This window comes from Oncorhynchus nerka, linkage group LG12 (assembly GCF_034236695.1).
Source record: "Oncorhynchus nerka isolate Pitt River linkage group LG12, Oner_Uvic_2.0, whole genome shotgun sequence".
NCBI classification, from domain to species: domain Eukaryota; kingdom Metazoa; phylum Chordata; class Actinopteri; order Salmoniformes; family Salmonidae; genus Oncorhynchus; species Oncorhynchus nerka.
The window spans coordinates 14,632,392-14,653,600 of NC_088407.1; the positions used below are offsets into that span (position 1 = coordinate 14,632,392).

Here is a 21,209-nt window from a genome sequence, read left to right on the forward strand (position 1 = left end):
AAAACTAGTGCACTACATAGGGAATAGGGTGCCAGCTCTGGTCAAAACTAGTGCACTACATAGGGAACAGGGTGCCAGCTCTGGTCAAAACTAGTGCACTACATAGGGAATAGGGTGCCAGCTCTGGTCAAAACTAGTGCACTACATAGGGAATAGGGTGCCAGCTCTGGTCAAAACTAGTGCACTACATAGGGAATAGGGTGCCAGCTCTGGTCAAAACTAGTGCACTACATAGGGAACAGGGTGCCGTTTGGGACACTAGCTAAATATCTGCTAATAAGCCTACCTCTTTCCCTACTGAATTTATTTTATTTATTTATTTTGCTCCTTTGCACCCCATTATTTTTTATTTCTACTTTGCACATTCTTCCATTGCAAATCTCCCATTCCAGTATTTTACTTGCTATATTGTATTTACTTTGCCACCATGGCCTTTTTTTTGCCTTTACCTCCCATCTCACCTCATTTGCTCACATCGTATATAGACTTGTTTCTACTGTATTATTGACTGTATGTTTGTTTTACTCCATGTGTAACTCTGTGTCGTTGTATGTGTCGAACTGCTTTGCTTTATCTTGGCCAGGTCGCAATTGTAAATGAGAACTTGTTCTCAACTTGCCTACCTGGTTAAATAATGGTGAAAAAAGCCTATCTGGTCTTCTTCCGGTGTAAAAGACGAGGTCTATTAACAATTAACCACAGCAGACAGAGCAGATGGGCGCACACACACACATATATACACACATATACATATATACACACACACACACATATACACACACACACACACACACACACACACACACACACACATATATACACACATATACACACACACACACACACACACACATATATACACACATATACACACACACACACATATACACACACACATATACACACATATATACACACATATACACACACACACACACACACACACACACATATACACACACACTTCTCACCTAATTTGCTCACATTGTATATAGACTTGTTTTTTTTACTGTATTATTGACTGTATGTTTGTTTTACTCCATGTGTAACTCTGTGTCGTTGTATGTGTCGAACTGCTTTGCTTTATCTTGGCCAGGTCGCAATTGTAAATGAGAACTTGTTCTCAACTTGCTTACCTGGTTAAATAAAGGTGAAATAAATAAATAAATAAAACACACAGACATATATACACACACACACACACACACACACACACACACACACACACACTCCCAAATATCTCTTTAGCCTCTCAGACAGGGATATCTCTTTGGCCTCTCAGACAGGGATATCTCTTTAGCATCTCAGACAGGGATATCTCTTTGGCCTCTCAGACAGGGATATATCTTTAGCCTCTCAGACTGGGATATCTCTTCGGCCTCTCAGACAGGGATATCTCTTTGGCCTCTCAGACAGGGATATATCTTTAGCCTCTCAGACTGGGATATCTCTTTGGCCTCTCAGACAGGGATATCTCTTTGGCCTCTCAGACAGGGATATCTCGTTGGCCTCTCAGACAGGGATATCTCTTTGGCCTCTCAGACAGGGATATCTCTTTGGCCTCTCAGACAGGGATATATCTTTGGCCTCTCAGACAGGGATATCTCTTTGGCCTCTCAGACAGGGATATCTCTTTGGCCTCTCAGACAGGGATATCTCTTACTACATTCAAACATAAGGAGGAAGACACATACTACGCCCCAAATGGCACCCTATTCCCTACATAGTGCATTACTCTACCGGCCCTGTTCAAAAGTAGTGCACTATGTAGGGAACAGGGTGCCATTTCAGAGGCACACAGAGATAAAGACCACAGGGAGAAATGAAAAAAATCCCTTTGAGGTGTTTGATGTCTAGGGAGTCGTATTTCTCTTACTCTTGATATCTATACAATGCCTTGGATTACTTATCAAAGGATGCACTGGTTTGAAACACGCACACACACACACGCGCGCACGCACACACACACGCGCGCACACACACGCGCGCGCGCGTGCGCGCACACACACACACACACACACGCATACGCGCACACACACACACACACACACACACACACACACACACACACACACACACACAGCCCTCTCATATCTCCATTGGCCCTATCAAAGCCAGGGAAGACTCTTCATGCTTTAACAAAACCCTGAGGCCTGTAAGGGTAAGAACCAGACAGCCAAAAGCCAATTTTGTCACATTTATTGTGTGTGTATGTTATCGTCCGCGTGTGTGAGTTTGAGTGTGTGTATGTTATCGTCCGCGTGTGTGTGAGTTTGAGTGTGTGTGTATGTTATCGTCCGTGTGTGTGTGAGTTTGAGTGTGTGTGTATGTTATCGTCCGTGTGTGTGTGAGTTTGAGTGTGTGTATGTTATCGTCCGTGTGTATGTGAGTTTGAATGTGTGTGTATGTTATCGTCCGTGTGTGTGTGAGTTTGAGTGTGTGTGTATGTTATCGTCCGTGTGTGTGTGAGTTTGAGTGTGTGTGTATGTTATCGTCCGCGTGTGTGTGAGTTTGAGTGTGTGTATGTTATCGTCCGCGTGTGTGAGTTTGAGTGTGTGTATGTTATCGTCCTCGTGTGTGAGTTTGAGTGTGTGTATGTACACAACTAGATTGATATTCCAACATGTATTGCCCTATCATATTGAGCTTTGAGAGGCTGAAACAGCATGAAAATATTTTCTCATCTCATTTCATTGACAACTGGACACATTCTCGCAATCTCACAATTTAAACTGTTGTTGTTCAGCTTGAAGGTATAAGTTTCATGTAAAATGTTTCAGGAGGAACAGAAGAGTTAGGAAATAAAGAAAGAGATTGAGATGAAACCAGTTTACTAAAGAAAGTTTCTTCAGATATGTACCATTTTGCTCTTGTGAACGACAACAGAAGACAAGACAAGGCCGGTTTGCTGTAGCTGAGTTGCAAATGGCCATGATGGGGAAATAGATACGCTGTTGTGAACCTATAGTCACTTCCTGAATGCGTGTGCGAGTGAGAGAGACATTAAAATATTAAAGGTGGGTCCAATCTGGCCCTTGGGTGGTTTGAGTAAAATATACTTTAAAATGACTAAAACCAAATGGAAACTATGTAGAAATTATAATGGTCCTATAGTCACACAGTTTCTTGACTGTCCAGTTCACTAATAATCACTAGACAGTCAGGGAGCATCCTTGAAGATTGAATGCGGTAGCCCTGGAGGAAAATGAGTTTGACACCCCTGTTATAGAGTTGTGTTAGTTGCAATTTTTTTCTTCAAATACAATAATATCATTCCATTTTATTTTACTCTAGCAAATGAAAATAGGTCCTGCCATTTAGTTTACGGAATCCTAGGGACTTTTTGCAACCATATGAATAGCAGAGTGACTGTTTTAACAGTTCTTTAAAACCAGACTTGTTTCAAGACAGAGAGTTTAACATGTTGACATGTTAAACTATAGCTTGCTAACGTTATGTAGAATGTGCAAATGAAATCGCATCCAGAAACGGTTATTTTTAGTTATTGTGAAAAAAAGAAAATATATATAGTTCCTAGAATTCATACAAGAAATGTCACCGCGGTACTGTTCACAACTACAACATTAGCTGTGAAAACGCATTTACTTCAGCAAACACCGACGAGCTCCCATTGGTTGCTAAGAAGTTTGAAAATTCCAAAGACTCCGCCCCCTAACAACGGCATCGTAGCTGAGCGCTGATAGGCGAACTATCGACGAATTTCAACCAATCAGCACCGTCCGCACGGTGTTTGGAAGTAGTTTTGCTTACAAATCTGTTTTAGCTCGCGGTTTCGACCTGTGTTGAATGTTGTATTTTTCCGCTCAGAAACTTTTGCAACCAATTTTGACAGCACGGAAAATACGATAAGGTAAGATGTTGTTTCATTAACGGATAAGCTAGTTTTCTCACTAGATAGCGTGCTACCCTTTCGAAATCACATGCGCTCGGGTGCAGGACCCTTTGAGCAGTAGGCTGACCAACGTTAACGTTAGATCATTCCACACAATGTACGTTTTCTGCTTGTGATACCAACATATTGCCCTTTGAACCAGTATCTGGATGTGAGGAGGCGAGATTTTATCTGATGCCCAGGGTCCTTCTATTCAAAGTCCCATTAACCAGCTCTGCAAACGTTATAAGGTTCAAATACGATCGTTAACGTTACAGTACGCTTCAGAATATGGAGTTTCGCAGAGTAACTATCGTAATTACTGCCACTCTGCACGGTATGTATGTTTATTTTTATTTTTAAAGGGTCTAAATCAAAGTTATTTGTTTTTGACGAAGTGCACATGTCCAAATCCACCTCTAATATAATCACTCATTACCGCCGCCCTCAGGTCGGCTGATACAGCAGCAGGACAGTATCCGGAAGGAATATTGATTATTTTTTGTATTTTGGGGGGGAGGGGGAAGTACATACCGTGCGGAACGGCATTAATAACGATAGTTGCAAAGCGACACTCCATATTTTGGTGCCTAATGACCGTGTGTCGACAACGTTTGCACAGCTGGTTAAAGGGACTTGGAATTGAAGGATCCTGGCAGTCAGAGGCGATCTCGGGTCCCTCACCTCCAGTGAACAAGCTATTATGTTTTGAAGATCACAGAAACAGGCCTTCACGTTTATATTTCTTAGCGCATGCAACTGTTATGTTTCCTCTTGTAGGATACAACCGCTGACCGTCTGAACCCATTTGGTGAAAACTCCCAAGCTGAAGTCATGCCTTTTCCCAGGGGGAAGAAACCAAGTGTTACTGCTGGCAGTAAAATACCCAAATTACGTGGCAAAGGGATAGAGAATCAGGTAACTTGACTAATAATAGCCTCCCACTGTTGATTTAGGGGTGGTGTTTTTCTAGTAGTGCTGGAACAAAAACGTGCACCACCCAGTTGCCAACTAGCTCTGCCTTTGACAGTTTTATTTGTTATATTGTTGCTCTGTATCTAGCTTAGTAACCAGACAACATCTTAATTGAATATCGAGGGACATCATCTGGGGTGAGCTAGCTACATTTATTTACCTGTGTTGCCAGGGCATATTGCATAGCGAGGTACATCATCTGGGGTGAGCTAGCTACATTTATTTACCTGTGTTGCCAGGGCATATTGCATAGCCCACAACTTTTTGAAATTGACTGTCTGATATCTGCTGGTTAACTTAACCCCTCTTATCTCTCAATGAAACCGCTGGTCCTGTGTGAACTAAACTAACCTCAATAGTGTCTTGCTATCACTCTTCATTGCATAGCTCCATATGAAATAACATAGCTCTGTGTTTTAGGAGGAAGGCCCCCAGGTCAAGAGGTCGTCGTCCCCTCCCCAAGGAGCCCCTAAGAAGAGGACAGCCTTCGTAGACCTCACCAATGTAAACCTGTTCTTTGTCCATCTATCTGGGGTGTTTTCACTAGAATCAAACCTAATTCAACTGGGAGGGACTAACCTGCATTTGTCCAAAAAACTTGTTTTCCGTTGCAAAACGTTTTTTGTTCATGTCTGTAACATTTCACGTAAAATCAGTTTCTTGTCTGTATGGAAGTAGCGGTCCTTGTACCTGGCATGGTGAAGACGGCAGTACATAGACTAGAGTACTTTCCCAAGTTAACTGCCGACACAGACTGTGGGGTTTTGTTGAGTAGGTGTCTCAATGTGGTATGAGAACCAGCACAGCCTTGCTGTGCCAGACGTGCAATACGGCTTTCCTCAGTACGAGATCCTCGTCGACCCACTGTGCTGTCAGACTCGGCAGGCTCATGGGGCTGACATCACTGGTCCAAATGTCAGTCGTGATGCTAATAGCTGTGACGCCCATAGCAAGTAGCTCATAGATGTACGTTTCACAAAACTGTGTAACTCCGGTAGGGCAACATCTGAAAGGTGGAGAGTACCGGGGCTCGACCAGTCGGAGAAAAGCCAACATTAACCACGACAGAGAACGGTTGATTGTCAAGGGCATTGAATTCCGTTATCCTGGCGTTAATGGATTTTGAGTTGTCTCCCTGAAGTGTTCTTACTCTTTCAAATGACTGCTCCGCTTGTTGACTGCTAGATCCACACAGCAGACATTGTGGGCCAGGTTTGGAATGCCGTGTTGCACTATATTTGTGACGTCGTTACGTTATATCGGTATGCACGTCAGCTTTGACATCGGAGTTAAACTAGACGACATCGGGCTGATTCTGGCATTTTTAGTGGATATGGTCCGATTCCAATATGCTTTTTGCTATCGTGCATCCATAGCTTTCTATGGTTTTCTAGGGTTTTGGTTTGAAATGAATACATCACAGAACAGGGTCTGAATGGTCTCCTGGGGAGTGACACTCTACCATAGTCTTCCACCAGGTTTTCTGCTGGTGTTTACTGCAGACTGGCACTGAAACCCACTTTCGTTCTTGTTTGGCAGTTGGGTGTGTGGTGGAGCAGATCTCAACTTGAGAAACAAGAACTTTAAAAGTTCTGCCTTGGCAACAATAATAATAAATAAACATATTATGCCAATAGGGCATTGGTGTCAAACGTATGAATAGGGTGACACACGGGTCGGTCTATAACCAGGGAATGTTCTGCCTCATCTGCACACCATGAAAAGACTGTGGCCTTGACTCTCTGGTCTCTCCTTGGCTTCCAGGCACACAAGGTTCACATCAGCCTTCCAGGTACCAAGAAGAACTCCCTTAAGAAGACGCAGAAGAAGAAGGCCACCTCCACTGTGTTAGACAAGAATGAAGCCAACCTTAAAAAGTGAGTCATTTTTCTAGACCGCCCCCCCCCCCCCCCCCCCCTCTCTCCAGCTGTACTGTCGTTAGTTTTGATGGGCTGTGAAGAACGGTGTAGTTGTCTTTCTGTGAAGGTGAGCGAGAAGGGTTCCAATTTATAAAGGGACAGAGTAATTGTATATGTTTATGATGCTTGCTATGGGGGCAATGAAATATGCCTATTCTGATACTGAATTCTTATTACGATACGATAGAACTTTGTCGTCTTTGTGTGTGAGTTCATAGATAACATTCCACATCAAAACACTAACTTTCTCTGCCTTTTACTGAGGGACGTTTTGCTTGCAGTGACTGCTATATTTAATTTTTTTATTTTACTAGGCAAGTCTGTTAAGAACAAATTCTTATTTTCAATGACTGCCTAGGAACAGTGGGTTAACTGCCTGTTCAGGGGCAGAACGACAGATTTGTACCTTGTCAGCTCGGGGGTTTGAACTTGCAACCTTCCGGTTACTAGTCCAACGCTCTAACCACTAGGCTACCCTGCCGCCCATATATAGACACGGACTGTTGCTCTGGATAAGAACATCTGTTAAATGAGTAAAATGTGAAATCTAAACACTACACCCTATTCCTACCTGTCTCCCCTCTCCAGGTCTGAATCAATAAGCTCAGAGAGTCAGGAGGAGGAGAAACAGAGGGGGGAGGAGGAGACCCCAGTTGAAGAGCTTGTGGTGGTGGAGGCTGTTCCACATAGAGAGTTGCCCCCCCACCTCCGGAGACCACAGGTAGGCTAATGGAGCACCAGACTATTGTCACATCAGTGGGTTCTACATTACCAATCAAAAGTTTGTACACCTTCTCATTCCAGGGTTTTCTTTATTTTTAGTATTTTCTACATTGTAGAATAATAGTGAAGACATATCATAGTTTTAATAACACATATGGAATCATGTAGTAACCAAAGTGTTACACATAGTGTTAAACAGTGTTAAAAATAAAAAAATATAATTCCTCATGAAGCTGGTTGAGAGAATGCCAAGAGTCTGCAAAGCTGTCATCAAGGCAAAGAAAGGGTGGTTACTTTAATGAATATAAAATATATACTGTTAAAAAAATAAATCATTGGTTACTACATGATTCCATACGTGTTATTTCATAGTGTTGTCTTTACTATTATTCTACAATGTAGACAATAGTAATAAAAAAAACTGGAATGAGTAGATTTGTCCCAACCTTTTGACTGGTACTGTACATGGGGACAGTCAGGAATAGCTCTATGGAACTCGCTTGGGCACCAGTCTAGCAGTGTTTAGCTCTATGGAACTCGCTTGGGCACAGTCTAGCAGTGTTTAGCTCTATGGAACTCGCTTGGGCACAGTCTAGCAGTGTTTAGCTCTATGGAACTCGCTTGGGCACCAGTCTAGCAGTGTTTAGCTCTATGGAACTCGCTTGGGCACCAGTCTAGCAGTGTTTAGCTCTATGGAACTCGCTTGGGCACCAGTCTAGCAGTGTTTAGCTCTATGGAACTCGCTTGGGCACCAGTCTAGCAGTGTTTAGCTCTATCGCTGGGCACCAGTCTAGCAGTGTTTAGCTCTCGCTTGGGCACCAGTCTAGCAGTGTTTAGCTCTATGGAACTCGCTTGGGCACCAGTCTAGCAGTGTTTAGCTCTATGGAACTCGCTTGGGCTATGGAACAGTCTAGCAGTGTTTAGCTCTATGGAACAGTCTAGCAGTGTTTAGCTCTTGGGGCACCAGTCTAGCAGTGTTTATGGAACTCGCTATGGACCAGTCTAGCAGTGTTTAGCTCTATGGAACTCGCTTGGGCACCAGTCTAGCAGTGTTTAGCTCTATCTAGCAGTGTTTAGCTCTATGGAACTCGCTTGGGCACAGTCTAGCAGTGTTTAGCCATGGTCTAGCAGTCTAGCAGTGTTTAGCTCTATGGAACTCGCTTGGGCACCAGTCTAGCAGTGTTTAGCTCTATGGAACTCGCTTGGGCACCAGTCTAGCAGTGTTTAGCTCTATGGAACTCGCTTGGGCACCAGTCTAGCAGTGTTTAGCTCTATGGAACTCGCTTGGGCACCAGTCTAGCAGTGTTTAGCTCTATGGAACTCGCTTGGGCACCAGTCTAGCAGTGTTTAGCTCTATGGAAGCTCTATGGCTTGGGCACAGTCTAGCAGTGTTTAGCTCTATGGAACTCGCTTGGGCACAGTCTAGCAGTGTTTAGCTCTATGGAACTCGCTTGGGCACAGTCTAGCAGTGTTTAGCTCTATGGAACTCGCTTGGGCACAGTCTAGCAGTGTTTAGCTCTATGGAACTCGCTTGGGCACAGTCTAGCAGTGTTTAGCTCTATGGAACTCGCTTGGGCACAGTCTAGCAGTGTTTAGCTCTATGGAACTCGCTTGGGCACAGTCTAGCAGTGTTTTGTACTGCACCTACATATCACTCTTCCCTCTCTCTGCCCCTCCCACTCTCAGATCCCTGAGGAGTTTGATATAGACTCTCAGCACCAGGATGACCCCAATCTGACTGCTCAGTACGCCAAGGAAATATTTGACTACCTCAAGGCAAGAGAGGAGAAGTTCATCCTGTCTGACTATATGTCCATCCAGCCCAGTCTGAACGCTGGGATGAGGGCCATCCTAGTGGACTGGTTGGTCGAGGTGCAGGTCAGGAAACCAGTATACTTGCTACTATAATAACACAACTCAGTATGCCCGTAGAACAGACAATTAAAAATAGGAGTGAAGATGAGACACTGTGGTTCTTTGTGTGCTGGAGCGAATGTGTGTTTACTCTGTGCTTCCAGGAGAACTTTGAGCTGAACCATGAGACTCTGTACCTGGCTGTGAAGGTGACAGACCACTTCCTGTCCGCAGCTCCGGTCAACAGAGAGGATCTACAGCTTATAGGTTCTACAGCCTTGCTCATAGCATCCAAGTTTGAGGTGAGGGATATTAAACACACACACTACCTGTTCCGGTTAACGGTAGGAGAGGTGAGGGATATTAAACACACACACACTACCAGTCCCCTGTTCCGGTTAACGGTAGGAGAGGTGAGGGATATTAAACACACACACACACACTACCAGTCCCCTGTTCCGGTTAACGGTAGGAGAGGTGGGGGATATTAAACACACACACTACCTGTTCCGGTTAACGGTAGGAGAGGTGAGGGATATTAAACACACACACTACCTGTCTGCTGTTCCGGTTAACGGGAGGAGAGGTGAGGGATATTAAACACACACACACTACCTGTTCCGGTTAACGGTAGGAGAGGTGAGGGATATTAAACACACACACACTACCAGTCCCCTGTTCCGGTTAACGGTAGGAGAGGTGAGGGATATTAAACACACACACACTACCAGTCCCCTGTTCCGGTTAACGGTAGGAGAGGTGAGGGATATTAAACACACACACTACCTGTCTGCTGTTCCGGTTAACGGTAGGAGAGGTGAGGGATATTAAACACACACACTACCTGTCCGCTGTTCCGGTTAACGGTAGGAGAGGTGAGGGATGGAGGGTGGGGTGTCCTCACTTGGGCTCTCTTTCTGTGTAATCCTCTTTCTCTATACCTCCATCCTTTCTCTTACCCTCCATCCTTTCTCTTACCCTCCATCCTTTCTCTTACCCTCCATCCTTTCTCTCTCACCCTCCATCCTTTCTCTCTCACCCTCCATCCTTTCTCTCTCACCCTCCATCCTTTCTCTCTCACCCTCCATCCTTTCTCTCTCCCTCCATCCTTTCTCTTACCCTCCATCCTTTCTCTTACCCTCCATCCTTTCTCTTACCCTCCATCCTTTCTCTCTCCCTCCATCAGGAGCGCTGTCCGCCCTGTGTGGACGACTTCCTGTACGTCTGTGATGATGCGTACAAGAGGGAGGAGGTTATTGCTATGGAGACGAGCATCCTGCAGGCGCTGGGGTTCGACATCAACATCCCCGTCCCCTACCGCTTCCTCAGGCGATATGCCAAGGTACAGGGTTTTTCCTGGGTCAAAATGAGGCTACGGTGGTGGCCAATTGAACATTTTTAGAGGCCCTCCTGTTGGCCGCAGCGACAAAATGTCGCTCGTTGAAAGCACATTTCCTGCAATTTGACACCCTATATGCTAATTGAGTGATTCAAACATAACTAAATCTATGGGGGCCCCATGCCATAAACACCCCAGAATGCTGAATGGTTTACATCTTAGAATCTGACTGTCTAGCTTTTATGTTGATTGTTAGCGCTCAAAGCTCTTTAAACAGCCATTATATTTTCTCCATACTTTATCTGGTTCTAGTTTATATATATTAAAAAATATATTTTTTTTGCACACTGTTTGGTCATAGGCGGCCCAATACATTTCTATGCAGAAAAAACTGCACGTGTGAGACCCCCTCTCTATAGGGGACGTGTGAGACCCCCTCTCTATAGGGGACGTGTGAGACCCCCTCTCTATAGGGGACGTGTGAGCAAGGCAGAGAGACGATGTAGAATGGAATGGCATCAAACGTATGGAAACCATGTGGAATTGAACGCAGGCGGATGCCGTGAGGAATGGAACATGGCTGACTGCCAGACACCTGACTGATTCTGCTCTCATTCACTCCCACAACATCATAGTCTCATTATAATTTCTATTGATGGTTGACATTAGTGGAACCGCAGTGCAACATCATTCATATCTCAAGGGGATTTCATTGGGGACTCTGGTGAATACATCCAAAGCTTAGATTTCTGACTTAGATTTCCTGTTTTGATTTAAACTCATATGATTTCTGTTATACTCGGACATCATTCAAACAGTTTTAGAAACTTTAGAGTTTTCTATCCAATACTAATAATAATATGCATATATTAGACACTGAGACTGAGGATCAGGACGTGTACTTTAGGCACCCTATTCGTCCAAGCTACTCAATACTGCCCCTGCAGCCATAAAGTTATGCCTGGGATTTTTGCTTTAATTCATCAAAAGTTAGCTTATAACAGTGTACCTTTTTTGTTGTTGTGGGATACTTAATGCAATTCTAGGTCTTGTGGCATATTTTAGTTAAACTATCCCCAGTTCAATGAAATTGCAACCCTCTGCATGCACAGTGCACTCTTCCATCACATGTACTCAAGATCTTGCACACTAATGAGATGCTATTGAGCCCACACTACTACAAATACTGTGCCAAATCATATGTAAAGAATGCAACAACAAAAAAACAGAATCATCTGGCCAAGTGCGTAAAGTTCCCTCAGCGCTCACAACAAGCAACCTCTGACAAAAGTCCCTCTACTTCTATTCGAGGTGAAAATGATGAATCAGACACCTTATCGATAGCAACAGCTCATGTCCTCCTGCAATCAGACACCTTATCGATAGCAACAGCTCATGTCCTCCTGCAATCAGACACCTTATCGATAGCAACAGCTCATGTCCTCCTGCAATCAGACACCTTATCGATAGCAACAGCTCATGGTCCTCCTGGAATCAGACACCTTATCGATAGCAACAGCTCATGTCCTCCTGCAATCAGACACCTTATCGATAGCAACAGCTCATGTCCTCCTGCAATCAGACACCTTATCGATAGCAACAGCTCATGTCCTCCTGCAATCAGACACCTTATCGATAGCAACAGCTCATGTCCTCCTGCAATCAGACACCTTATCGATAGCAACAGCTCATGTCCTCCTGCAATCAGACACCTTATCGATAGCAACAGCTCATGTCCTCCTGCAATCAGACACCTTATCGATAGCAACAGCTCATGTCCTCCTGCAATCAGACACCTTATCGATAGCAACAGCTCATGGTCCTCATGTTTTTTTTGACTCAATGGAGGAACGTAGTCAGAGAAATGCTGATGAATGTCTTGCTTGAGCTGTGTATGCAACTGGTTCACCTCTGATGCTCACAGGCAATGTATATTGAAAGAGATTTCTGAATGTTCTTCACCCAGCATACACCCCTCCAGCCAGACATGCTTTATCTACTCATTTGCTGGATGCAAAGTTCAGAGTTCAAGTGAAGGTCAAGCAAATCATAGAGAAAGCAGACTGTATTGCAGTCATCTCTGATGGGTGTTTGAATGTTCGTGGGCAAGGAATAATTAACTACATCTCAACCAGTATTCTACAAGAGCACAGACACAAGGGACAACAGACACACCGGTCTCTACGATGCAGATGAGCTGAAGGCTGTTTGAAAGCAAAGTGAGAGGAATAAGAGCACCACCTTGAAGTTGCCCAGCAACACCCGTTGTGGTGGTGTTGTCATCATGATTGACAGTCTCCTGGAGGGGAAGGAGTCTCTCCAAGAAATGGCCATATCACAGTCTTCCGATATGGACAGAACCCATCAAGAGGATCCTCCTGGATGATGTATTTTGGGAGAGAGTGGTAAGCAGCCGGAAACTCCTGAAACCTATAGCAGTAGCCATAGGATGGCATTGTCTCCCTCAATCCATGCAATCTGATGTTCAGACTCTACTTGCAGATGTAAGAGAAGAAACTGCCCTGCCCACTTCACTGTTGCTCCAAGCAGAGGAAACTGCAGTTCTGAAATACATCAAAGTGTCCAGACTTCTGCCTGAAGCCCATACACGCTGCAGCGTACATGTTGGACCCCAAGTATGCTGGCAAGAGCATCCTATCTGGTGCAGAGATCAACAAGTCCTATGGTGTCATCACTACCGTGTCTCGCCACCTTGGCCTGGATGAGGGCATTCAATATTCCCTTGTTGTTCAGTGAAATCATCCCATGTGAAGAGCCAACTAATTTAACGTTTAATTTGTAACTAAATACTTGTATTCCTATTGGAAGGATTTAATGTATAACTGTCTACTTATGATAAATCTTTTACCTTTGTCTCCATATGATAAATATATCTAATGCCAAAAAACATCTACAAAAGTTTCCACCTCTGAATATTCCCCAAATGTGCAACCCTATTCATGTTTATCCACTTGTCTGCAGCATGTCTTCCATGTCTCTCTCCGGTGTGTAACCCATCTGTGTCTCTCTCTCCAGTGTGTGAGTGCCAGTATGGAAACTCTAACCCTGGCCCGGTATGTGTGTGAGCTGAGTCTTCAGGAGATGGATCTGGTCCCAGAGAGGGGATCATTACTGGCCTCAGCCTGTCTGCTGTTGGCTCTAGTCACCAAGGAGCTGGGAGGATGGGTGAGCTTACACACACACACACGTCTCCTGCCCTTCATCTACACTGATTGAAATGGATTTAACAAGTGACATCAATAAGGGATCATATCTTTCGCCTGGTCAGTCTGTCATGGAAAGGCAGTGTTCTTAATGTTTTGTCCACTCAGTGTATTTCTGTGCCATTCTGTCTAGATCGGTCTCTACTTTTGGCTTCTGGTTCTTCAATGCCTTGTCTGGCATCTTACTGTCCCCATAGTCAGGACAGAGGGACTGGTAATACTTTTATGGTCTGTATTTAATCACCCACACACCCCTGTCCTCTAGTCCCCCATCCTGGTGTTCCACTCTGGGTACGGAGTGTCAGAGCTGGGCCCTGTTGTCCGGAGGCTCTATTCCATGCTCACCTCCCCGCCAGACGACAAACTCCTGGCCATCCGGAGCAAGTACTCTCACAAGTAAGTGTACTGTGGAAACTAGGTATTATAGTTCTCAGGTAAGTGTACTGTGGAAACTAGGTATTATAGTTCTCAGGTAAGTGTACTGTGGAAACCAGGTATTATAGTTCTCAGGTAAGTGTACTGTGGAAACTAGGTATTATAGTACTCAGGTAAGTGTACTGTCTGTCAGCTTAACCTTTAGCTCCCAGGCTTTGCTCACGCTCAAAATAATGTGACTGAATAAATACTTATATATTTTCTTCTTTTTAATCATTAGTCAAATACAAAACATGAGCTGTGCTTGGAAGTAGTTTGTACATGGAACTAAAATGCCTACAGAAGTCAAACGTTTTTAACCCCGGTTGTCAACTGGAGATTTCCTCCTGTGAAAACAATGATTTTCATATTGTATTCTTAGAATGGTCCTTTGGAGTAACGGTCGCCATTTTGATTTTATTTGATCTAAAAGCATAATTAAAGTGAGCCTATATTATGCCGTATTGGCCTTACCCAGTCGAGGATTTGAGGGCCCATGCCAAGCCTTTAACCTCCTGAGGGGGGGTGTGTGTGTGTGTGTGTGTGGACCATCCTAAATTACACCACTTTCCAACCTAATGTTCATTATCTCACATTTCCAGTGTCAAAATACACTTTATGTCGGATGTTTACATGCACCTTAGCCAAATATATGGGGGGCTTGGCTCCCCAGTGGTGGGGTGGGGGTCTGCATTTGTAAGTGATTATTTTCAATGGAGACCTTTATTTCTTTGCCATCAGGGTTTTCTTTGAAGTGGCGACAATTCCGATGGTGGACCTGGACACGTTGGAGAGGGCGTTGAAGTAGAAACTAGTTGGTGGGAGAATATCTACTTGTCTAAGGAAGTCTCTGTATATATTCTGTAATATTTATATATCACTGTTTTATAATGAAGGGATGGTATCTGTTGTAGAAATCAAGCAGATTTATTTTCTTTTCAGCAGCAATGCTATTTTTTTTTTTTTTTTTACTTGTTCAAGTTGTATCTGTTTTTACACTAAGAAAAAAACATGTTTAAACTTTTTATATACAAGTGTTGAAGGCTGATCTAAAAGTTACAGAGGTATTTTTAGAGGTGTTGTGAAAAAGTAAATAGATTTACTGTTAATACCATGGACCATTTGATATTGTTGTGTAACCCACGGTAACAGTGTTCTTTATAGGTATAAAGGATACGGCTGTCTCTGTCTTGTCGGTTGTCAAGGTTTTTGCTCCAATTGACACGACTCATTCTACTAATCGGCTTCTCATCAGGACCTTGATTAGCAGAAGCAGGTGTGTTAGACTGGTGCTGGAACGAAACCCTGCATATTACTCAGTACCTCTCCAGGTCTGTCTGCCTCCCAAAAATGTATTTTATGTTGTACAGTGTGTATCATGTATAGAAACTCTTTAAGGTTTTGAACGAGAGGATTTTTTTACTGTTGTTATTTTTAAATGGCTCAGACCTCTGAATTAAATAAATCCTGTTTTATTGTTTATAAAACAAATGATCTTGTTGTTTTTTTGCGTTTGTTTTTCAGTCCTTTACTCTAAAGGTGTGATATTTAGTTGCATGGAGAAGTCCATCGCAGCTTGCAACAAATCACAGCGCTTTTGTTTACGGTTTCAATTAAAGACTGGAGGAATGGATCTACTGGAATTCATACGCTGACCAGCCATGCTGTTTTGAGGTGTTTATTTACTTGGTTAAAACGAGCTTATATTTTGGGTTCTGATGGTACGACAGATGAAATCAACTCATGAGGTTTTTTCTCCGACAATCAATGAGTCCATGTCTGTAAATGGAAGTGCAGAATAGTGATGCATTTTTGTTAAGGCTGACTGAGGACACACCACCCAGTGGGCTCTGGAGAAAAGTTATCCCTAGAAACACAGCTGGGATTGGTTGACTGTCCAATCATTACCTTAGCCAGCAGGTGTGGGAACGCCGCACTCTCAAATGCATTTCCTTGATTCCTCACCTCTGACCCTCTTTTTCATCCAATGGGTTTTGAAGGAAGCAAGGAAATGTAATTGAGATGCTTCCCATATTTGGATCAATGAGAGCGCTCCATTGTGTACTCCTCATTCTCTCTCCTCAACCCATTTGTGGAGAAAGCCAGAGACCACTTTGACCTCACCCAATGGGTTTTGTGAAGGAGAGCGGACTCACAAGGGATCCTGTCATCTGACCTCAGTTTCCTTTTTGGGATGCAGTACACCCATTGGACCAGCAAGTGGCAGTGGAGTGTCACAATTTAGGAGCACCTAGTCAATTGTCCAACTGAATGCATTTAACCCAATGCCTCAGAGGTGCGTGGGACTTCCTTAATTGACATTGGTGTCCAGGGAGCAGTTGTTGGGGGGGTTGGCTCCCTGGGGGGTGGGCCTATGCCCTCCCAGACCCAGTCTTGGCTCCCCAGTGGGTGGGCCTATGCCCTCCCAGACCCACTCTTGGCTCCCCAGTGGGTGGGCCTATGCCCTCCCAGACCCACTCTTGGCTCCCCAGTGGGTGGGCCTATGCCCTCCCAGACCCACTCTTGGCTCCCCGGTGGGTGGGCCTATGCCCTCCCAGACCCACTCTTGGCTCCCCGGTGGGTGGGCCTATGCCCTCCCAGACCCACTCTTGGGACAAATCAGAATGAGTTTTTCCCCTTAAAAGGGGTTTATTACAGACAGAAATACTCTTCCGTTTCATCAGCTGTCCGGGTGGCTGGACTCAAGACGATGGTGAAGACGCCGGATGTGGAGGTCCTGGGTTGGCGTGGTTACACGTGGTCTGTGGTTGTGGCTGGTTGGACGTATTACCAAATTCTCTAAAACAACGTTGGAGGTGGCTTATGGTAGAGAAATTAACATTAAATTCTCCGGCAACAACTAGTGAATATTCTTGCAGTCAGCACGCCATTTGCACACTCCTTCAAAACATGAGACATCTGTGGCATTGTGTTGTGTGACACAACTGCACATTTTAGAATGGCAATTTATTGTCCCCTGCAGAAGGTGCACCTGTGTAATGTTCATGTTCTCAAACACACACACACAGTGACTGCTGATTACTATCTATCAGTGAGAACTATTGTTTAAGACAAATAAGCTTTTTTGTGTGTATGGAACATTTCTGGGATGTTTTATTTCAGCTCATGAAACATGGGACCAACACTTTACATGTTGCATTTATGTTTTCTATTCAGTATAGTTTGTTTCCTCTGCAGTACTAGCAACACACAGTCCTCTCCTCTGTTCCTCCTCTCTTCTGTTCCTCCTCTCTTCTGTTCCTCCTCTCCTCTGTTCCTCCTCTCTTCTGTTCCTCCTCTCCTCTGTTCCTACTCTTCTCTGTTCCTCCTCTCTTCTGTTCCTCCTCTCCTCTGTTCCTCCTCTCTTCTGTTCCTCCTCTCTTCTGTTCCTCCTCTCCTCTGTTCCTCCTCTCTTCTGTTCCTCCTCTCTTCTGTTCCTCCTCTCCTCTGTTCCTCCTCTCTTCTGTTCCTCCTCTCCTCTGTTCCTACTCTTCTCTGTTCCTCCTCTCTTCTGTTCCTCCTCTCCTCTGTTCCTCCTCTCTTCTGTTCCTCCTCTCCTCTGTTCCTACTCTTCTCTGTTCCTCCTCTCTTCTGTTCCTCCTCTCCTCTGTTCCTCCTCTCTTCTGTTCCTCCTCTCCTCTGTTCCTCCTCTCTTCTGTTCCTCCTCTCTTCTGTTCCTCCTCTCCTCTGTTCCTACTCTTCTCTGTTCCTCCTCTTCTCTGTTCCTCCTCTATTCTGTTCCTCCTCTCTTCTGTTCCTCCTCTTCTCTGTTCCTACTCTTCTCTGTTCCTCCTCTCTTCTGTTCCTCCTCTCTTCTGTTCCTCCTCTCTTCTGTTCCTACTCTTCTCTGTTCCTCCTCTCTTCTGTTCCTCATCTCTTCTGTTCCTCCTCTCCTCTGTTCCTCCTCTCTTCTGTTCCTACTCTTCTGTTCCTCTTCTCTGTTCCTACTCTTCTCTGTTCCTACTCTCCTCTGTTCCCCCTCTCTTCTGTTCCTCATCTCTTCTGTTCCTCTTCTCTGTTCCTTCTCTTCTGTTCCTCTCCTCTGTTCCTCATCTCTTCTGTTCCTCCTCTTCTCTGTTCCTACTCTCCTCTGTTCCTCCTCTCTTCTGTTCCTCATCTCTTCTGTTCCTCTTCTCTGTTCCTCCTCTTCTGTTCCTCTCCTCTGTTCCTCATCTCCTCTGTTCCTCCTCTCTGTTCCTCCTCTTCTCTGTTCCTACTCTTCTCTGTTCCTACTCTTCTCTGTTCCTCCTCTCCTCTGTTCCTCCTCTCTTCTGTTCCTCATCTCTTCTGTTCCTCATCTCTTCTGTTCCTCCTCTCCTCTGTTCCTCCTCTTCTCTGTTCCTCCTCTTCTGTTCCTCCTCTTCTGTTCCTCCTCTTCTGTTCCTCCTCTCTTCTGTTCCTCCTCTCTTCTGTTCCTCATCTCTTCTGTTCCTCCTCTTCTGTTCCTCCTCTCTTCTGTTCCTCCTCTCCTCTGTTTCTCCTCTCCTCTGTTTCTCTTCTCCTCTCCACGGATCAATTAAAGTGATTGATAGCCCAGTGAGTCCATTGACCTACTATCTATCGAACCAATGTCTACACGCACACACACACACACTGATTACAATCTATAAGTGAGAACTATCATTGTAGCAGGGTAGACATAATCAGAGATATTGATTGGGTGATGGGAGTAGATTGTTGACGTCCCAGGAAGTTGATTCTGAGTTCTAAGTACTTATCTGTTCTGACATAAATTATGCTGTGTGCGTGGAGTCTGTGTGTGTGCATCTTTGTCCATCTGTCTGTCTGTCTGTCTGCCTGCCTGCATTGATATGTTAGTTGTAGCAATCCCTGGTCAGGAAAGGGCGACGTCTCCTTCGGAGGAAACAAGGAAAGAAGAGGAATATATCAAATGATCTGTCCTCCAGGCCCCCACTGGCCCGAGTCAACAACCCACCAATCAAATCACTATATGAATATGGAAAGAGTAAGATCTGTGTGTGTGTGTGTGTGTGTGTGTGTGTGTGTGTGTGTGTGTGTGTGTGTGTGTGTGTGTGTGTGTGTGTGTGTGTGTGTGTGTGTGTGTGAGTCAGACCCAATGTGTGTCACTCGCCATGCAGTTTTAATATGACCTTTTCAAATATCATTAAACCTCTGTGTCCACAGTACACACACAGATATCATTAAACCTCTGTGTCCACAGTACACACACAGATAGCATTAAACCTCTGTGTCCACAGTACACACACAGATATCATTAAACCTCTGTCTCCACAGTACACACACAGATAGCATTAAACCTCTGTGTCCACAGTACACACACAGATATCATTAAACCTCTGTGTCCACAGTACACACACAGATAGCATTAAACCTCTGTGTCCACAGTACACACACAGATAGCATTAAACCTCTGTCTCCACAGTACACACAGATATCATTAAACCTCTGTCTCCACAGTACACACACATAGCATTAAAACTCTGTCTCCACAGTACACACGCAAATAGCATTTGACATTGTGGGGACTAACAAAATGTCCCCAGTTGTTCACATTTTTGTTTGATTACTATTTTTGGGGGGGACTTCTGGTCCCCACAAGACTAGATAAACATGTCCACACACACCACTCTCTCTCACAATTATTATTTGGTCTGGGTGTTATATTCTCCTACATTATTTTAACATTTCTACAAACTTCAAAGTGTTTTCTTTCCAATGGTACCAATTCTATGTTATATTATACATATCCTGGCTTCAGGTCCTGAGCTACAGGAAGTTTGGTCATTCAGACAGGAAGTGTAGAAAAAAAGGGGCATAGCCCCAAGACATTAAAATTACATCAAATTGATCAGAAATACAGTGCAGACATAGTTAATGTTGTAAATTACTATTGTAGCTGGAAACAGCAGATTTTTAATGGAGTATCAACATAGGTGTACAGAGGCCCATTATCAGCAACCATCAGTCCTGTGTTCCAATGGCACGTTGTGTTAGCTAATCCAAGTTTATCATTTTAAAAGTATTAGTCTTTAGAAAACCCTTTGCAAGTATGTTAGCACAGCAATCAAACTGTCCTTCTTTAGACTAGTTGAGTATCTGGAGCATCAGCATTTGTGGGTTCGATTACAGGCTCAAAATGCCAGAAACAAAGATCTTTCTTCTGAAACTCGTCTATTCTTGTTCTGAGAAATGAAGGCTATTCCATGTGAGAAATTGCCAAGAAACGGACAATCTTGTACACTGCTGTGTACTTCTCCCTTCACAGAACAGCGCAAACTGTCTCTAACCAGAATAGAAAGAGGAGTGGGAGGCCCCGGTGCACAACTGAGCAAGAGGGAAAGTACATTAGAGTGTCTAGTTTGAGAAACAGACTCCTCTACTGGCACTTTCATTAAATAGTACCCGCAAATGCCAGCCTCAACATCAAAAGAGGCGACTCCGGGATGCTGGCCTTCTAGGAAGAGTTTCAAAGAAAAAGCCATATCTCAGACCGGCCAATAAAATAAAAGATTAAGATGGGCAAATGAACACAGACACTGGACAGAGTGGACCAAAGTGTTATGGACAGACGAATCTAAGTTTGAGGTGTTCGGATCACAAAGAAGAACATTCGTGAGACACAGAAAAAATGAAAAGATACTGGAGGAGTGCTTGGCGCCATCTGTAAAGCATGGTGGAGGAAATGTGATGGTCTGGGGGTGCTTTGGTGGTGGTAAAGTGGGAGATTTGTACAGGGTAAAAGGTATCTTGAAGAAGGAAGTCTATCACTCCATTTTGCAATGCCATGCCATAACCTGTGGATGGCGCTTAATTGGAGCCAATTTCCTCCTACAACAGGACAATGAACCAAAGCACAGCTCCAAACGATGCAAGAACTACTGAGGGAA

At 44.2% G+C, this 21,209-nt stretch overlaps 1 protein-coding gene across 1 annotated transcript; it reads left to right on the forward strand.

The window, feature by feature from the left end:
• The first annotated feature begins 3,753 nt into the window (after positions 1 to 3,753).
• ccnb3 (cyclin B3) lies at positions 3,754 to 15,831 on the forward strand. The gene is made up of 11 exons (XM_029653238.2): positions 3,754 to 3,871; positions 4,673 to 4,810; positions 5,288 to 5,371; positions 6,632 to 6,744; positions 7,375 to 7,507; positions 9,196 to 9,387; positions 9,528 to 9,665; positions 10,550 to 10,705; positions 13,739 to 13,888; positions 14,192 to 14,322; positions 15,082 to 15,831. The coding sequence occupies exons 2-11, from the start codon at positions 4,727 to 4,729 to the stop codon at positions 15,146 to 15,148; spliced, it is 1,248 nt and encodes a 415-aa protein (XP_029509098.2). The 5' UTR covers positions 3,754 to 3,871; positions 4,673 to 4,726; the 3' UTR covers positions 15,149 to 15,831.
• Positions 15,832 to 21,209: the final 5,378 nt, after the last annotated feature.

Coding starts and splice junctions, on each gene's coding strand:
- ccnb3 (XM_029653238.2), top strand. CDS start 4,727: ATGCCTTTTCCCAGGGGGAAGAAACCAAGTGTTACTGCTGGCAGTAAA. Junction 7,508..9,195: donor CCCACCTCCGGAGACCACAG/GTAGGCTAATGG, acceptor TCCCACTCTCAG/ATCCCTGAGGAGTTTGATAT. Junction 13,889..14,191: donor CCAAGGAGCTGGGAGGATGG/GTGAGCTTACAC, acceptor CCTGTCCTCTAG/TCCCCCATCCTGGTGTTCCA.